Source organism: Erythranthe guttata, chromosome 3 (genome assembly GCF_056151865.1).
Source record: "Erythranthe guttata isolate IM_541 chromosome 3, IM_541, whole genome shotgun sequence".
Lineage (NCBI taxonomy): Eukaryota > Viridiplantae > Streptophyta > Magnoliopsida > Lamiales > Phrymaceae > Erythranthe > Erythranthe guttata.
This window is the reverse complement of record NC_142535.1, coordinates 18,129,239-18,144,159: the sequence shown is the minus strand read 5'-3', so window position 1 is coordinate 18,144,159 and position 14,921 is coordinate 18,129,239. Positions and strand designations below refer to the sequence as shown.

At 38.7% G+C, this 14,921-nt stretch overlaps 7 protein-coding genes across 7 annotated transcripts; all 7 read right to left on the bottom strand.

Moving 5' to 3' along the window:
* Window positions 1–365: 365 nt before the first annotated feature.
* Window positions 366–1,922, bottom strand: LOC105974222 (F-box protein At3g07870). Its single transcript, XM_088815889.1, has 2 exons — window positions 990–1,922; window positions 366–893 (listed from the first exon to the last, which is right to left on the bottom strand). Exons 1-2 carry the CDS (start codon window positions 1,788–1,790, stop codon window positions 591–593), a joined length of 1,104 nt encoding a protein of 367 aa, XP_088672015.1. The 5' UTR covers window positions 1,791–1,922; the 3' UTR covers window positions 366–590.
* A 296-nt stretch (window positions 1,923–2,218) lies between these two features.
* Window positions 2,219–3,728, bottom strand: LOC105974205 (F-box/kelch-repeat protein At3g23880). The gene has a single exon (XM_012999270.2). It carries the CDS (start codon window positions 3,599–3,601, stop codon window positions 2,393–2,395), a length of 1,209 nt encoding a protein of 402 aa, XP_012854724.2. The 5' UTR covers window positions 3,602–3,728; the 3' UTR covers window positions 2,219–2,392.
* A 1,031-nt stretch (window positions 3,729–4,759) lies between these two features.
* LOC105974206 (F-box/kelch-repeat protein At3g06240) lies at window positions 4,760–6,284 on the bottom strand. Its single transcript, XM_012999271.2, has one exon. The coding sequence runs from the start codon at window positions 6,144–6,146 to the stop codon at window positions 4,977–4,979; it is 1,170 nt and encodes a 389-aa protein (XP_012854725.1). The 5' UTR covers window positions 6,147–6,284; the 3' UTR covers window positions 4,760–4,976.
* A 798-nt stretch (window positions 6,285–7,082) lies between these two features.
* On the bottom strand, window positions 7,083–8,656 carry LOC105974433 (F-box protein At3g07870). Its single transcript, XM_088815888.1, has one exon. It carries the CDS (start codon window positions 8,525–8,527, stop codon window positions 7,196–7,198), a length of 1,332 nt encoding a protein of 443 aa, XP_088672014.1. The 5' UTR covers window positions 8,528–8,656; the 3' UTR covers window positions 7,083–7,195.
* Window positions 8,657–8,778: 122 nt separating this feature from the next.
* On the bottom strand, window positions 8,779–10,372 carry LOC105974434 (F-box/kelch-repeat protein At3g06240-like). Its single transcript, XM_012999536.2, has one exon. It carries the CDS (start codon window positions 10,279–10,281, stop codon window positions 9,061–9,063), a length of 1,221 nt encoding a protein of 406 aa, XP_012854990.1. The 5' UTR covers window positions 10,282–10,372; the 3' UTR covers window positions 8,779–9,060.
* Window positions 10,373–10,967: 595 nt separating this feature from the next.
* On the bottom strand, window positions 10,968–12,514 carry LOC148771995 (F-box protein At1g11270-like). Its single transcript, XM_088815886.1, has one exon. The coding sequence runs from the start codon at window positions 12,512–12,514 to the stop codon at window positions 11,201–11,203; it is 1,314 nt and encodes a 437-aa protein (XP_088672012.1). The 3' UTR covers window positions 10,968–11,200.
* Window positions 10,968–14,268, bottom strand: LOC105974207 (F-box/kelch-repeat protein At3g06240). Its single transcript, XM_088815887.1, has 2 exons — window positions 12,938–14,268; window positions 10,968–12,732 (listed from the first exon to the last, which is right to left on the bottom strand). Exons 1-2 carry the CDS (start codon window positions 14,149–14,151, stop codon window positions 12,702–12,704), a joined length of 1,245 nt encoding a protein of 414 aa, XP_088672013.1. The 5' UTR covers window positions 14,152–14,268; the 3' UTR covers window positions 10,968–12,701.
* Window positions 14,269–14,921: the final 653 nt, after the last annotated feature.

The window sequence follows — 14,921 nt, the reverse complement described above, 5'->3', positions numbered from 1 at the left end:
TGATCCTCAGTTTTTCTTGAATTTTTGTTTTGGATCGAAACGAAAAAATTTCGTCGTGTTCATTACACGAAGCTGGGTGAATCAGATGCTTCGCAATACAGTATATAAGCATTGGTTTGAATATTTGAGTATTTCTTTAGTGCATACATAATAACGTTCATTCGACTAGTTAACGAAACAATCTGCCATCGGGTAAACGAACAGTGTGGCTTACATTCTCCATCGGAGATGGTGGTAAAACAGAAGATGCGCATCGGCTTTTATGTTATGTCTAGATGATGTTTGATGAAATGTCTGTGAAGTAAATCAACGAATGCTAATTGCTAACGCAAATCGAATAGTAACGGAGCTTCAATATATAATGCTACTCAGTGTAAATGGTGTATTGGTAAAAGACTCTTTTCTTGCGGAAATTCGAAGCAAAGAGTTTTCAAGAAAAGCTTGAAAAAATAGCCGTTGCCAACATACTTGCATAATGTCAAGATGTTTCCGATAAATTGATACAAAGATATTAACGAATTTTCCCAGTGAGGCAAACCATAAGTTACATTTGACAGAAAGACGAACTGATAATTCTGACATACTCGACGTCAGAAAGAACTTACACTCTCCTTCCGGAAACTTCCGAGCGAGAGAAAGCTTGATGTATGAAGCATTGCACTCAAACCCTCACCATCATCGTCGTCCAGCCTAACCATATCGAATGACGTAATACTTTTCGTCTTGTTGGAGTAGTAAATCATGTCTATTTCATCCCACGCCATCAAGATATCGCCATCCTTGAAAACTTTGATAGGAAAAACAACTTGACGACAATCATCACAATCACAAACATACCCACCATCTTTTTTTACGACAAATTCCTTTCTCCACGATTTGTCGTCTCCATACACCTTCATCGACCATATAACAATCTCATCAAACGTATTATCACACGCACATAGGCAATCCCCCAAAACCACTAGGCCCACAAGAAATTTTTTGCTTACCGGAAAAATCGGAGGAGCAAACGTGCTAAAAGTTTCCGTCTCGATATTAAAGCAAGAAACGCAATGGGAGCCGTCTGCATTTTCTACAATCCAGTGAATATTTCCATTAACAGATGCCCCAATCGAACGACTGCCGTATATAAACGGGGCAGGAGGAGCAATGCTTCTCCATAATCCTGTTCCGAGAACATATACGAGACAAATGGACTTGGTAACGTTCGACAACAAATGCGCAGCGGTATCGCATTCACGCCTATTATCAATTTCATGGAAAACCCTAATCACCTTATGCTGGCGAGTAATTTTGCTAACCCCAAATACAGAAGTGACCATTCTAGAATCGGAGTAAAAAATCCCATCAGATGGTAACTCAATATACTCGCGAGTTATTGGATTGCAGATGTAAAGAGAGTCGCAATTAGAGATTTTTCTGATGAAGAAAAGCAGGCCACTAGCTGAACCCTTTAGCTCGGAGGAATCGGCGAATCCCATTGAGTTGAATTTGGTGACTGCGTTGTAGTGAAGATCGTGAGTTTCGAGACCGAGTTCATCGACAAATTCGAAAATTCTGTAGTTTTCCGGGTCCCAATCGTGGCCGATAAGTAATCCAGGAACCGATTTCGAGAGATGGAAATCGAGAAATTCGCGGCTTCGGAGTAGCTCTCGCCATGATTTGCAGACACATTTGCAGATCGCGATTCTTCGAACTGGAAGCCGTGATAGGATATCGATGGTGATCTCTAATGGCAGATTTCTGAAGAATTGTAAATTTGATACGGGATTTCTTCTTGGCTCCTTCATCTGGTGATTTGGGAACACAAACCCTAGATTTTTACAGAAGAAAATTCCCCTGTGGCGGAGCACTGTCAGATGGAAACGACGTCGTCACGAGTTTAGAGGCGGAGCAATGTTAGATGGAAACGACGCCGTTTGACAACCAGCTGGAATTGTTCATTATTGATTTCTTATATTTTGATTCTCGTTTTTTTTCTGATTTTTCTTTATTGGAATAGATTATATATAAATCTGTCTGATTCTATATTTTTAAAATTTAATTTCAATTTGCAATAATTTCATTTTTTTCTTTCAAAAATATATTTACAGTAATAGTATAAGTACATATTAATATGATACATTTTAAAATTTAATTATCAAAGTAACAAAATTGATAATTTCTGCCAAAACAAACTAAAGCAAAAAATAAAAAATAAATACAAGAACTGAGAAAATCGAAAATAAAAGATAAATTCACGCATCAAGTTTTCGTTTCGTAATTTCTTCAACGATATCTGCAAAAGTTCGGATCATTAATATTCGAACAAGGATACTAATGCTTTTATTTTTTCAGTGGGACAAACAAAAACGGAACAATCAGAATCAGCTTAGAACCAACCAACCAACCGTTAATGAAAACGACGGAACGAGGTTACATACTCTTTCGGGAAACTTTTTAGTGAGAGAAAGCTCGGCGTATGAACCATTGCCTCCATATGAGTATCCAATCCAAACACATCCATTCGTTTACTAGTTTTAGTTTTGCCCGAGTAGTAGCACATGTATGCTTTGTCAAACAACATCAAAGCGTGACCATCTTTGAAAACTTTGATCGGATAAAGAATCTCGCCAGACGATACACCAAACGGACAAACAAACCGATCACTTTTTCCGATAACACATTGCTTCGTCCAAGATTTAGCTTCTCCGTATTCCTTCATAACCCAAAAAGCAACTTCGTCTTCAAATGTATTGTCGCACACACATAAGTAATTCCCCGAAGCTACTACGATATGCAGGCGACCGTTTCTCCTCCCCGAAAGAGGTGGAGGATCGAACGTGCTAAAAGTCTCCGTCTCGAGATCAAAGCAACAAATCGAAAGTGGGGCCGTGAAATCTTGTACAATCCAATGAAGACATCCGTTAAGAAACGCCCCGTTCGAATTACGGTCGTTTCTCAACGGTACGCCAGGTGGCGTGATTCTTCTCCATTTCCCTGTTCCAAGCGTGTAAACGTGACAGATAGACTTCAGCCTCCGAACAATCCTAACAACCTTATACTGGCCGGTAACTTTGCTCACCCCAAATCCGTAATTGGCCGGACAATCCAACGGATATCCGAGAAAGCGCTCGTCGTACGGAAACTCGATAAACTCGCGAGTGATTGGATTGCATACGTAATAATCAGAGGGATAGGAGGATACCGGGCTCAAAAAGAGCAAGCCATTAACAGAGCCTTTTATATCCAAGATGCTAATTGCCAGTGTACTGCAATCGAATTGTGCTACCGGTTCGTAGCGAAGATCGGAATCTTCAAGATCGAGGAGTTCGTCTTCGAATTCGAAAACTTCAAACCTATCGCGGTCTTCACTGACAACCAGACCCGGGACCGATTTGGAGAGATGCGAATCGACGAACTCGCGAGTCTGGATCAGATCTCGCCATAACTTTCGAACGCATTTGCAGATTTTGATTGTTGGAATCGGAAGCCTTGATAGAATTTCGATTACGATCTCCGACGGCAGATTTTTCAGGAGTTCGACCTCAATTTTGGGGGTTTTTTGCTTGGTGGCTTCCATTTCTGGGAATTTACGCTTGGTCGAGGATTTGGTTTTCATTATTTCTGATTGGGATGTGTATGTATGTATTTGGGGAAGGATGAACCCTAGCTCGAATGAATCGCAATAACCGCCATGGATAAGTATGAAGAGCGGCTTTGTTTTTGGCAGAGTGAAATTAATTAGGGATTTTCCAATTTCAAAATATGAATTATAGATTGATAAGCAAAAAGAGCGGGAAGTATATTAGAAGAAAAAATAAATAAATAAATAAAATTTGGGAAAATTATAGTTTTTACCCCTCAAGTTTACATCAATTACACATTTGGCCCCTCATGTTCAAACAAAATACATTTAGTCCCTTATGTTTCAATAATTGATCAGCTTTGGTCCTTTCAGTGAATTTACCGTTAGTTCCTCAGTTAAGGCAGTGATGAACAAATGCTTGATTCCGTTAGTACTAACTGAAAATTGACGAAAAATACTAAAACTGTTTGTTGATTTTTTTAAACATGAGGAATCAAATGTGTTTTTTGAGAACATAGGGGATCAAGTGTGTAATTAATACAAACTTGAGGGGTGGAAAATATAATTTTCCTAATAAAAATTGGTCGTGGACTCGTGTTACAAGTTACAACACGCACAACGCGCCTAATTAGTTAGTATTATTATTATTCCGAAAATTACGAGTCTAGTTTTTACTGAATTATTTTACATAGTAACTATAAAAAAATTCTCCGATTTTAATTCCTGAAAAAACACCATTTTCCCCCCAAAAATATATATAATTATATATTCTTATGATTAATAGCATTACATTTTTATATGATGCATTTTACTCTCTTTTTTCCCCAAATTCCAGAGATGTTTCGATATTGTACCGAAAGTTTTATCACAATTTCAAGAATTCTGAAATTCTCAGATGATAAATGAATTTTCCATATCTAAAAAGTCATTTTTCAATTTCTCAAAATAGAAATGAATTTTCATTTCTGCACACATCAAAGATCGGTTTTCAGTAATCGTTTTGCCGAGTAACAGAAATTTCTTCATTATTCGTTAGATTTACTTCTCAGTTCAGATTGTTCAATTACGTCTCGGGTTTTATCTTATGTTCTGAAGAAAATGACCAATACTGCAGTAAAGCATATACAGCAGCAATGGAGCTCGAATATTAGACGACCCTGTCAGTAAATGGTTCATGGATACAAATAAAAATAAGCAATCAAGTAATGGATACGTCTTATATTCATCGAGGACACAATTCTTGCCGTACCATACATTACACGAAAAACAATAACCAGCGGATAAAACTAACCGATGAAACGGCAAAATAAAAGAAACAAAATGCATCAAGTGTTTGATCATCATTAATACCTGAGCAAAAGGATACTAATGCTTAATTTTTCCTAATTGGATTGTGATGTTTCAATAATCACCTAAACCAAAAGAATTTGGTCACGTTCTCTCTCGGGAAAGTCTTGAGCGAAAGAAAGCTCGGCGTATAAAGCATTGCCTGCATGGGACTAGCAACCCTAGTCATTAACTTCCGGTTCTTTTGAGTAATTTTAGTTTTGTTGGAGTAGTAAAACATGTCGTAGAACCAGCTATAGTCTCGCTGCCACGTCATCAACACATGACCGTCTTTGAAAAGTTTGATAGGATAAACGGTTCCACGAGGTTGTTCACCATAACAATGTCCATAATCTTTTCGAATAACAAATTGCTTTGTCCAAGATTTCTCATTTCCGTATTCCTTCATAACCCAAAAATCAATTTCGTCGTCTGTATTGTCGCATATACACAAGCAATCCCCCAGAGCTACTAGGTTCGGAGAATGTCGTCTCCACAGAAGAGGCGGATGAGAAAACGTACTGAAAGTTTCCGTCTCAAGATCGAAGCAAGAAATCAAACCAGAGCTCTCGTAATCTTGTAAAAACCAGTGAAGGCATCCATTAATAAACGCCCCATTCGAATAGTCGTTTCTTCCCAATCGGGCACCACAGGCAATTCTTCTCCATTTTCCTGTTCCGAGAGTGTACACGTGGCAAATAGACTTCCTAACATGAACAATCTTAACCACCTTATACTGTCCACTCACATTGCTCACCCCAAATCCGTAATTGACCGTTCCTTTGAAATCTTCTTCGAGCAGCCTCTGTTCGTACGGAAACTTGATATACTCGCGAGTGATTGGATTGCATATGTAATAATCAGAGGATATAGAGCTTAACGGGTGCATAAAAAGCAAGCCGTTAACGGAACCTCTTAAATCGCATATGCTAAGGCCCAATCCACTGCAATCAAAGCTCGTTAATGAATCGTAGTTACGATCGGGATCTTCGAGATCGAGTTCGTCTTCGAATGCAAAAACGTGGTAACTGTCGAAGTCAAAACAGGTAACCAGGCCCGAGACAGATCTAGGAAGATAAAAATTGGCGAAATCGAGAGTTTGGATCAGATCTCGCCATGACTTACGAACGCGTCTGCAGATTCCGATTGTTCGAAGCGGAAGCCTTGACAGAATTTCGATTACGATCTCCGATGGCAGATTTTTTAAGAATTCTACCTCCTTTTTGGGGGTTTTTTGCTTGGCGGATTTCATTTCTGGGGATTTGCGCTTCGTCGAGAAAATATGAATGTGTGTATGAATTTGGGGGAAGGATAAACCCTAGCTCGAGAGAATCGCAATAACCGCCATGGATAAGAATGAAGAGCGGCGTTGTTTTGGCAGAGTGAATTAATTAGGGCTTTTTCAATTTCATAATATGAGTTAGCAAAAAGAGCGGGAAATAAATATATTATCATATGAAAATTGGGCTTTTTTTTAAGAAGAATAATAATTAAATAAATATTGGTCGTGTGTGTTACACGCACGACGCACCTCATAAGTGGTGGGTGGAAATGGAACAAAATTTTCAATTCAACCAATTTATATTCCAAATTATTTGTTTTCGGAATAAATATTGCTTTTCTAGCAATTTTTTGAAATAAATTGTATACTGTTTTTAAATAAATTTACGTTAAGTATTTTTTTATGTATAATAAAATATTAAATTGACATGGTAAAAAGGAAAAAAAAAATTATATTTTTGGAGCAGTTAAATAGTTTTTTCTTACAAAAGCTGAAATTCGTGAAATTGTTCGAAATAAACTTCCATTTTTTTGAATTTTCTGAGATGAAATTCAATTTTTTAATTCCAAAAAAATTAAGAAGTGTTATCTCACCTTCTCTAATATCTCATTGCATATTTACAGAAAATATTTAGGAAAACACATTTACGACTTGAGCAGTTTTTTTTTTTCGATCGAACTTGAGCAGCTTTTTTTTCGATCGAACTTGAGCAGCTTTTTTTTTTCTCAATCGAACTTGAGCAGCTTTTTTTTTTCTCAATCGAACTTGAGCAGCTTTAGTCGCTCCATAAGTTTATGAATTAGCTTATCAATACATACATTAGACATCACAAGTGTGGAAGCATGGGGAAATTGCAACGAAAACGAAAAGTAACAATGAGCGGAAAAAAACAGAGAAAACGGAAAATACAAGAGAAATTTATGCATCCAGATTTCATTTCATAACTACTTCATTGATCTTCCGCAAAAGTTTTGATCCTTAATTTGAACAAGGATATACACTATATGCTACTTTTTTCTTCAATGGGATCGAAAATAAGAGAATTCGGTCACAAACTCGTTCGGGAAACTTTTGAGTGAAAGAAAGCTCGGCGTAAAGAGCAATGCATCCATGTGAGAACCAGCCCCTGATATTCCAAACACATTATACGCATCGAATAGCGTAGTCGTTTTAGTCTTGTTGGAGTAGTAGAACATGTTTAACAACATGTTTACGCCTAAATGCTCCTCCCACGTCATCAACACGTGTCCATCTTTGAAAATTTTGATAGGACAGACAATTCCATTCGACTGACCGTAATCACTAACAAGCTCAGGGGTTTTTCCGATAACGAATTCCTTCGTCCAAGACTCGTCATTTCCATATTCCTTCATCATCCAGAAAGCAATTTCGTGTTCGCCTCTGTTATCGCATATACACAAGCAGTCGCCCAAAGCTACTAGGACCTCGTAACTTTTGAACATCGAAACTGGCGGATGAGAAAACGTGCTAAACGTTTCCGTCTCGAGATCGAAGCAAGATATCAAATTCGAGTTCTTGGAATCTTCTACAAACCAGTGAAGGCATCCGTTAAGAAACGCCCCAGTCGAGTGCTTGTTCTTTCCCAACGGCGGGCCAGGGTCGATTCTTCTCCATTTTCTTTTTCTTGTTCCAAGTGTGTAAACGTGACAAATAGGCTTCCTAATATTAGTAACCCTAACCACCTTATACTGACCAGTCACTTTGCTCACCCCAAATCCGTAATTTATTATTTCATACGGCTGTATATCGATCAGTCGCTGCATATGTGCATCAAATGGAAACTCGAGATACTCACGAGTTATCGGATTGCATATGTAATAATCATCGGCTATTGAGCTTAACGGGTTCAGTAAAAGCAAGCCATTAACCGAACCTTTTATTTCGAAGATGCTAATGACCAATTCGCAGGAGTCGAATGTGGCTAATCGCTTGTAGTAAACGTCGGGGTCTTCGAGATGGAGTTCATCTTCAAACGCCAAAACATCGAAACTCAGCCAGTCGCTAGAGACAACCAATCCCTGGACCGATTTCGAAAGATGCGAATCGGCAAATTGACGAGTCTGGAGCAGATCCCGCCACGACTTGCGAACGCGTTTGCAGGTTCCGATTGTTCGAATTGAAAGCCTTGATAGAATTTCGATGACGATCTCCGGTGGCAGTTTTTTTAGGAGCTCTCGATTTCGGATTAGATCTCGCCATGATTTGCATACACATTTGCAGAGTGCGGTGCTCCGAGCCGGAAGCCGTGATATGATATTGATGATAACCTCCGAAGGCAGATTTCTGAAATTTTGTAGCTTCAATTTGGGGTTTCTTCGAGGCTTCGTCATCTGATAATTAATGGGAGAACAAACCCTAGATTGGTGTTTGAAGAAAGTAAATGATTGTATGGGCGGGAAGGATAAACCCTAGGTCGAGAGAATGAGAAGGAATTGGGAAACAATACGACGACGTTTTGGGAGAGTGAAGTAGACTTTGCTATTAACTATTGAAGCTGGGCCGAATTTTATTAACGGGCCGAGACCAATTGCAGTTACAGGCTGGAATTATTATTATTAACGGGCCGTGCCCAATGGCAGTAAATGGTAAATATAAGAAACAAAATACAGTTCTAACATATATAAATTAATACAGTCGACACTAGGGAAATTCTATTAATTTAGCGAATTATTAAATTATGGAGTTAATAATTTAACATTTTTTCACCGAGTCGGACCGAGAGAAACTATTATTTAATCAAGGTTATTAATTAATCGAGGTTCTACTGTAACACCAAGTTTTAATCATTAACACTGAACAAAAGGATACTAATGCTTAATTTCCAATGTGACGAAACACGATATCGAAACGAATTTACAACCGTTCACCCAAAATGGACGAATTCGGCCGCATCCTCTTTCGGGAAACTTTTGAGCGAAAGAAAGCTCGGCGTATAAAGCATCGCCTGCATCGGACCACCAACACTAGACATGAACATTTGGTTCTTTTGAGTAGTTTTCGTTTTGTTCGAGTAATAGAACATGTCGCAGAACCAGCTCGAGTCTTGCTGCCACGTCATCAACACGTGTCCGTCTTCGAAAAGTTTGATAGGATGAACGAGTCCACGAGGTCGTTCACCGTAACCTTTTCGAATAACGAATTCCTTCGTCCAAGATTTGTCGTTTCCGTATTCCTTCATAACCCAAAACGCGATTTCATATTCATGTGTGTTGTCGCATATACATAAGTATTCGCCCAAAGCTACTAGGTTCAGAAGCTGTCTTTCCCACGCCGGACGAGCCGGATGAGCAAACGTGCTGAAAGTTTCCGTCTCGAGATCGAAGCACGAAATCGAATGAGAGCTTTGTATAAACCAGTGAATACATCCATTAAGAAACGCACCAGTCGAGTAATCGTTCTTTCCCAACTTGGCATCACACGCAATTCTTCTCCATTTCCCTGTTCCGAGAGTGTACACGTGGCAAATAGGTTTGTTAACATGAACAACCTTAACCACCTTATACTGGCCACTCACTTTGCTCACCCCGAATCCGTAATTTACCGTTCCGTTAAAATCTTCGTCGAGCAGCCTCTGCTCGTACGGGAACCCGATATACTCGCGAGTTAATGGATTGCATATGTAATAATCAGAGGATATAGAGCTCAACGGGTGCATAAAAAGCAAGCCGTTAACGGAACCTCTTAGATCGCAGATGCTAAGGCCCAATCGACTGCAATCGAAACTGGTTAATGAATCGTAGTTACGATCGGGATCTTCGAGATCGAGTTCATCTTCAAATGCGAAAATTTCGTAATAGTCGAATTCAGTACATACAACCATTCCTTGGACCGATTTGGAGAGATGCGAATCGGCAAACTCACGAGTCCTGAGCAGATCTCGCCATGACCTACGAACACGCTTGCAGATTCCGATTGTTCTAATCGGAAGCCTTGATAGAATTTCGATGACGATCTCCGATGGCAGATTTTTTAGGAATTCTACCTCCATTTTGGGGGATTTTTTTTGCTTGGTGACTTTCATATCTGATTGGCGTACGTATGGGAATTTATGCTTGTTACCTTTCATAATTGGTGAATGTATCATGTATGTATATTTGGTGGAAGGATAAACCCTAGTTCGAGAGAATCAAAGTCGACGCCATGGATATGTTAGAAAGGGGCGTTGTTTTGGCACAGTTTGTTTAGGGCTTCCAATTTCAAAATACTTGTTTCATTGGTTAACTAAAAGAGCGGGAATTCTGAAAAAAAAAATGCGGGAAATGTTATGAATGTTGAGAGGCTTGCTTTGAGGGAACAAAAAAATTTCAATTCAACCAATTTATAATTTATGTTCTAAAAGTTTTATTTTTGGAATAATTTATTTTTATTTGGATTCTGAAATAAGACTAGAAAGTGTTTATATACAAAATTATAAAAAACTCGGCTTTCTGATCCAATCATAATTTTCAAAAATTCCGATTTTCTCAAGAAATATAATAATCTATATTTTTTTTTAAAATTTATTTATGCTAAAAGTAAATATAGTTTATGCATAAAATATTAAAATGACCTGATCAAGAGAAAAACTTCTATATTTTCAGAGCATTTAAATAATATTTTCTTAAACTGTGAAATTTTTTCAAGACTGTTCCAAAAAATGTAGAAATTGCATATATTTTTTTGAAATTTCTGAAATTTTATCAGTTAGAATCCGAAGTATTATGTCACAAAAGATGTTGAAGATTTTTTTTCGTCAATCACTCGTTACATACAGACTTAACAGCAATAGTCTTAAACAAATGATTTGCTCCAAACCTCGTCAAATAATACTTGTTATATGCTGCAACCACGAGATTTTAAGCACACATCTCGCTAAATTACTCCAAGACCGAGAAATCGGAAAATAGAAGAGAAATTTATGCATCAAGATTTCATTTCATAATTTCTCCACTGGTCTTCTGCAAAAGGTTTGATCATTAATATTTGAACAAGGATAAACTAATGCTCCTTTTTTATCAACGGGATTAAAAATAAGAGAATTCGATTACATCTTCGTTCCGGAAACTTTTGAGTGAGAGAAAGCTCGGCGTATAAAGCAATGCCTCCACGGGAATACTAAAACCACCTGTTCCAAACACATCACACGCATCGAATGTCGTAGTAGCTTTAGTCTTGTTGGAGTAGTAGAACATGCTTGAGCCTGCGCGCTGCTCCCACGTCATCAGAACGTGACCATCTTTGAAAATTTTGATAGGATAAACAATTCCATTCGATTGACCATAATCACTAACAAGCTCAGGGGTTTTTCCGATAACAAATTCCTTCGTCCAAGACTCGTCATTTCCATATTCCTTCATCATCCAGAAAGCAATTTCGTGTTCATCTCTATTATCACATATACATAAGTAGTCGCCCAAAGCTACTAGCACTTGAAAGTTTTTCAACATCGGAAATGGAGGATGAGAAAACGTGCTGAAAGTTTCTGTTTCGAGATCGAAATAAGAGATCAAATTAGAGCCCGTGAAATCATCTACAAACCAATGAAGACATCCATTAAGAAACGCCCCAGTCGACTGGTTGTTCTTTCCCAACGGCGGGCCAGGGTCGATTCTTCTCCATTTTCCTTTTCCAAGACTTTTTCCTGTTCCGAGAGTGTAGATGTGACAAATAGGCTTCATAACATCAACAATCCTAACCACCTTATACTGGCCGGTCACTTTGCTCACCCCAAATCCGTAATTGACTGTTTCGTAAAAATATATGTAAAACAGCCGCGGCTCAAATGGAAACTCAAAAAACTCCCGAGTTATTGGATTGCATATGTAATAATCGGTGGCTGTAGAGCTCATCGGGTGCAGAAAAAGCAAACCGTTAACCGAGGCTTTTACGTCGAAGATGTTAATGAACAATTTACAGCTGTCGAATGTGGCTAATGGATTGCAGTGAATATCGGGATCTTCGAGATCGAGTTCATCTTCAAATGCCAAAACGTGGAATCTCGTGTAGTTGTGAGAGACAACCAACCCTTGGACCGATTTCGAAAGATGCGAATCGGCAAATTGACGAGTCTGGAGCAGATCTCGCCACGACTTGCGAACGCGTTTGCAGGTTCCGATTGTTCGAATTGAGAGCCTTGATAGAATTTCGATGACGATCTCCGGTGGCAGATTTTTTAGGAGCTCGCGATTTCGGATTAGATCTCGCCATGACTTGCACACACATTTGCAGATTGCGGTGCTCCGAGCCGGAAGTCGTGATATGATATCGATGATAACCTCCGACGGCAGATTTCTGAAATGTTGTAGCTTCAATTTGGGATTTCTTCGAGACTTCGTCATCTGATAATTAATTGGAGAACAAACCCTAGATTGCTGTTTGAAGAAAAGAAATGGTTGTATGGGCGGGAAGGATAAACCCTAGGTCGAGAGAATGAGAAGCAATTGGGAAAAGAATACGACGGCGTTTAGGTAGTGAAATGGACTTTGGTACATTGAAGCTGGGCCAGAATCAATCGGGCCGAATTTATTAACGGGCCGAGCCCAATTGCAGTTGCAGGCTGGAAGAAATTAAATAGAATATTGCAATTATTAATTTTAGATTTTGTTATAAAGTTCTGCAGTGAAAATGAAGATAAAAACAGAGGAGCTGGAGAAAAAAAATTAAAGAGAAATTTAATTTATGCATCAAGGGTTTAATTTCATAATTTCTTCAATGCTTATTTTTTTCGATGGGATCGAAAATAAGAGAATTCGGTGACATACTCTTTCGGGAAACTTCTTTTGAGCGAAAGAAAGCTCGGCGTATGAAGCAATGGCTGCATGGGAGTACCAATATTAATCAGTCCAAACACACCGTAAGCGTCGAACAGCGTAGTAGTTTTAGTCTTGTTGGAGTAGTAGAACATGTTTGAGAACATGTGTACGTTTCCGTGCTCCTCCCACGTCATCAACACGTGGCCATCTTCGAAAACTTTGATCGGATAAACAATCCCATTCGATTGGCCATAACCACTAACAAGCTCGGCGCTTTTTCGGATAACGAATTCCTTCGTCCAAGACTTGTCATTTCCGTACTCCTTCATGAACCAAAAAGCAATTTCGTGTTCGTTTGTGTTGTCACATATACATAAGTAATCCCCCAAAACTACAAGGACCTGAAAACGTTTCCACGTCGGAAGAGGCGGATGCGAAAACGTGCTAAAAGTTTCCGTCTCGAGATCAAAGCAAGATATCAAATTAGAGTCCTTGGAATCTTCTACAAACCAGTGAAGACTCCCGTTGAGAAACGCCCCGGTCGAGTGCTCGTTCTTTCCCAAATCGCAGCCAGGGTCAATTCTTCTCCATTTTCCGGTTCCGAGAGTGTAAACGTGACAAATAGACTTTCTAATATTAGTAATCCTAACCACCTTATACTGGCCGGTCACTCTGCTCACCCCGAATCCGTAATTGATTATCTCGAAATGAGTGTCGATCAGCCTCTTGTCAAATGGAAACTCGATGTACTCGCGAGTTATTGGGTTGCATATGTAATAATCAGTGGCTATTGAGCTTAACGGGTTCAGTAAAAGCAAGCCGTTAACAGAACCTTTTACGTCGAAGATGCTGATGATCAATTGGCAGCTGTCGAATCTGGCTATTGGCTTGTAGAATCGCTCGCGGTCTTCGAGATCGAGTTCGTCTTCAAATGCCAAAAGGTCGAAACTCAGATATTCGTTACAGACAACCAATCCTTGTACCGATTTCGAAAGATGCGAATCGGCGAATTGACGAGTCTGGAGAAGATCTCGCCATGACTTACGGACACGCTTGCAGATTCCAATTGTTCGAATCGGAAGCCTTGATAGGATTTCGATGACGACCTCCGATGGCAGATTTTTTAGGAACCCTGCCTCCATTTTTGGGGATTTTTTTTGCTTGGTGGATTTCATATCTGAGTGGCGTGCGTATGGGAAGCTCTGCTTATTGTTAGCTTTCATATCTTTTGGGGGTATGTATGTATGTGTATTATGCGGAAGGATAAACCCTAGCTTGAGAGAATCAGAACGGACGCCATGGATGAAGTAAGAACGACTGGTTAATTAGGTTGAGGGAAGGGAATCAGAACATTGGTTTTATTAGGGCTCCCAATTTCAAATTACTTAATTCACTGGTTAGCAAAAAGAGCGGGAGAAAAGAGCGGGAAGTGAAATGATAATCTTATGTTAAAGAATGAATATTATTTTATTTATGTATAAAATATTAAAATGACTTGATAAAAAAGATTTTTATTTTTATTTTTGGCGTTATTTATATATTTTTTTAAATGAAACTTCTAGAAATTGTTCCAAGAATTTTTCTATCGAGTTCAGTTTTTCGATTACTTTTTTCTGATTATCTACATTGAAGATAAATAATTTGTACATGAGATTTTCGATTAACTATATTTTATTTACTTACGAAATAGCTTACGACATATGGTTTAAACATTTGAATATCGATATTATTGCTTCAAACACAAGTCACGCCAACAGAAACACGACTACAGATTGATATTCCGAAACATGTAAAAATCAGAACAAAAGGACTCGATTCAAGTAGAACTAGCTTGAACTGCTATCAATTCAATAGCATTGTTGGCTGTTTTACGTCAACATGATGTTCGATTAAATGTTTGTGAAGAAAACGATGAATATTTGACTCTTGATTTGGCACATACGTAAGGTGCATTCAATTATAGTTTAATCGAACCAAGTTTTAATATGCCATT

Bases quoted from the DNA above. Each gene is read 5' to 3' on its own strand.
- LOC105974205 (XM_012999270.2), bottom strand. From the start codon at position 3,601: ATGAAAACCAAATCCTCGACCAAGCGTAAATTCCCAGAAATGGAAGCC.
- LOC105974207 (XM_088815887.1), bottom strand. From the start codon at position 14,151: ATGAAAGCTAACAATAAGCAGAGCTTCCCATACGCACGCCACTCAGAT. The intron at 12,733-12,937 runs GTATGTCACCGA...AATTTCTTCCAG, and splicing joins AAAAGAAGTTTCCCGAAAGA to CCTGCAACTGCAATTGGGCT.
- LOC148771995 (XM_088815886.1), bottom strand. From the start codon at position 12,514: ATGACGAAGTCTCGAAGAAATCCCAAATTGAAGCTACAACATTTCAGA.
- LOC105974433 (XM_088815888.1), bottom strand. From the start codon at position 8,527: ATGACGAAGCCTCGAAGAAACCCCAAATTGAAGCTACAAAATTTCAGA.
- LOC105974206 (XM_012999271.2), bottom strand. From the start codon at position 6,146: ATGAAATCCGCCAAGCAAAAAACCCCCAAAAAGGAGGTAGAATTCTTA.
- LOC105974434 (XM_012999536.2), bottom strand. From the start codon at position 10,281: ATGATACATTCACCAATTATGAAAGGTAACAAGCATAAATTCCCATAC.
- LOC105974222 (XM_088815889.1), bottom strand. From the start codon at position 1,790: ATGAAGGAGCCAAGAAGAAATCCCGTATCAAATTTACAATTCTTCAGA. The intron at 894-989 runs GTAAGCAAAAAA...TGGTCGATGAAG, and splicing joins TTGCTCCTCCGATTTTTCCG to GTGTATGGAGACGACAAATC.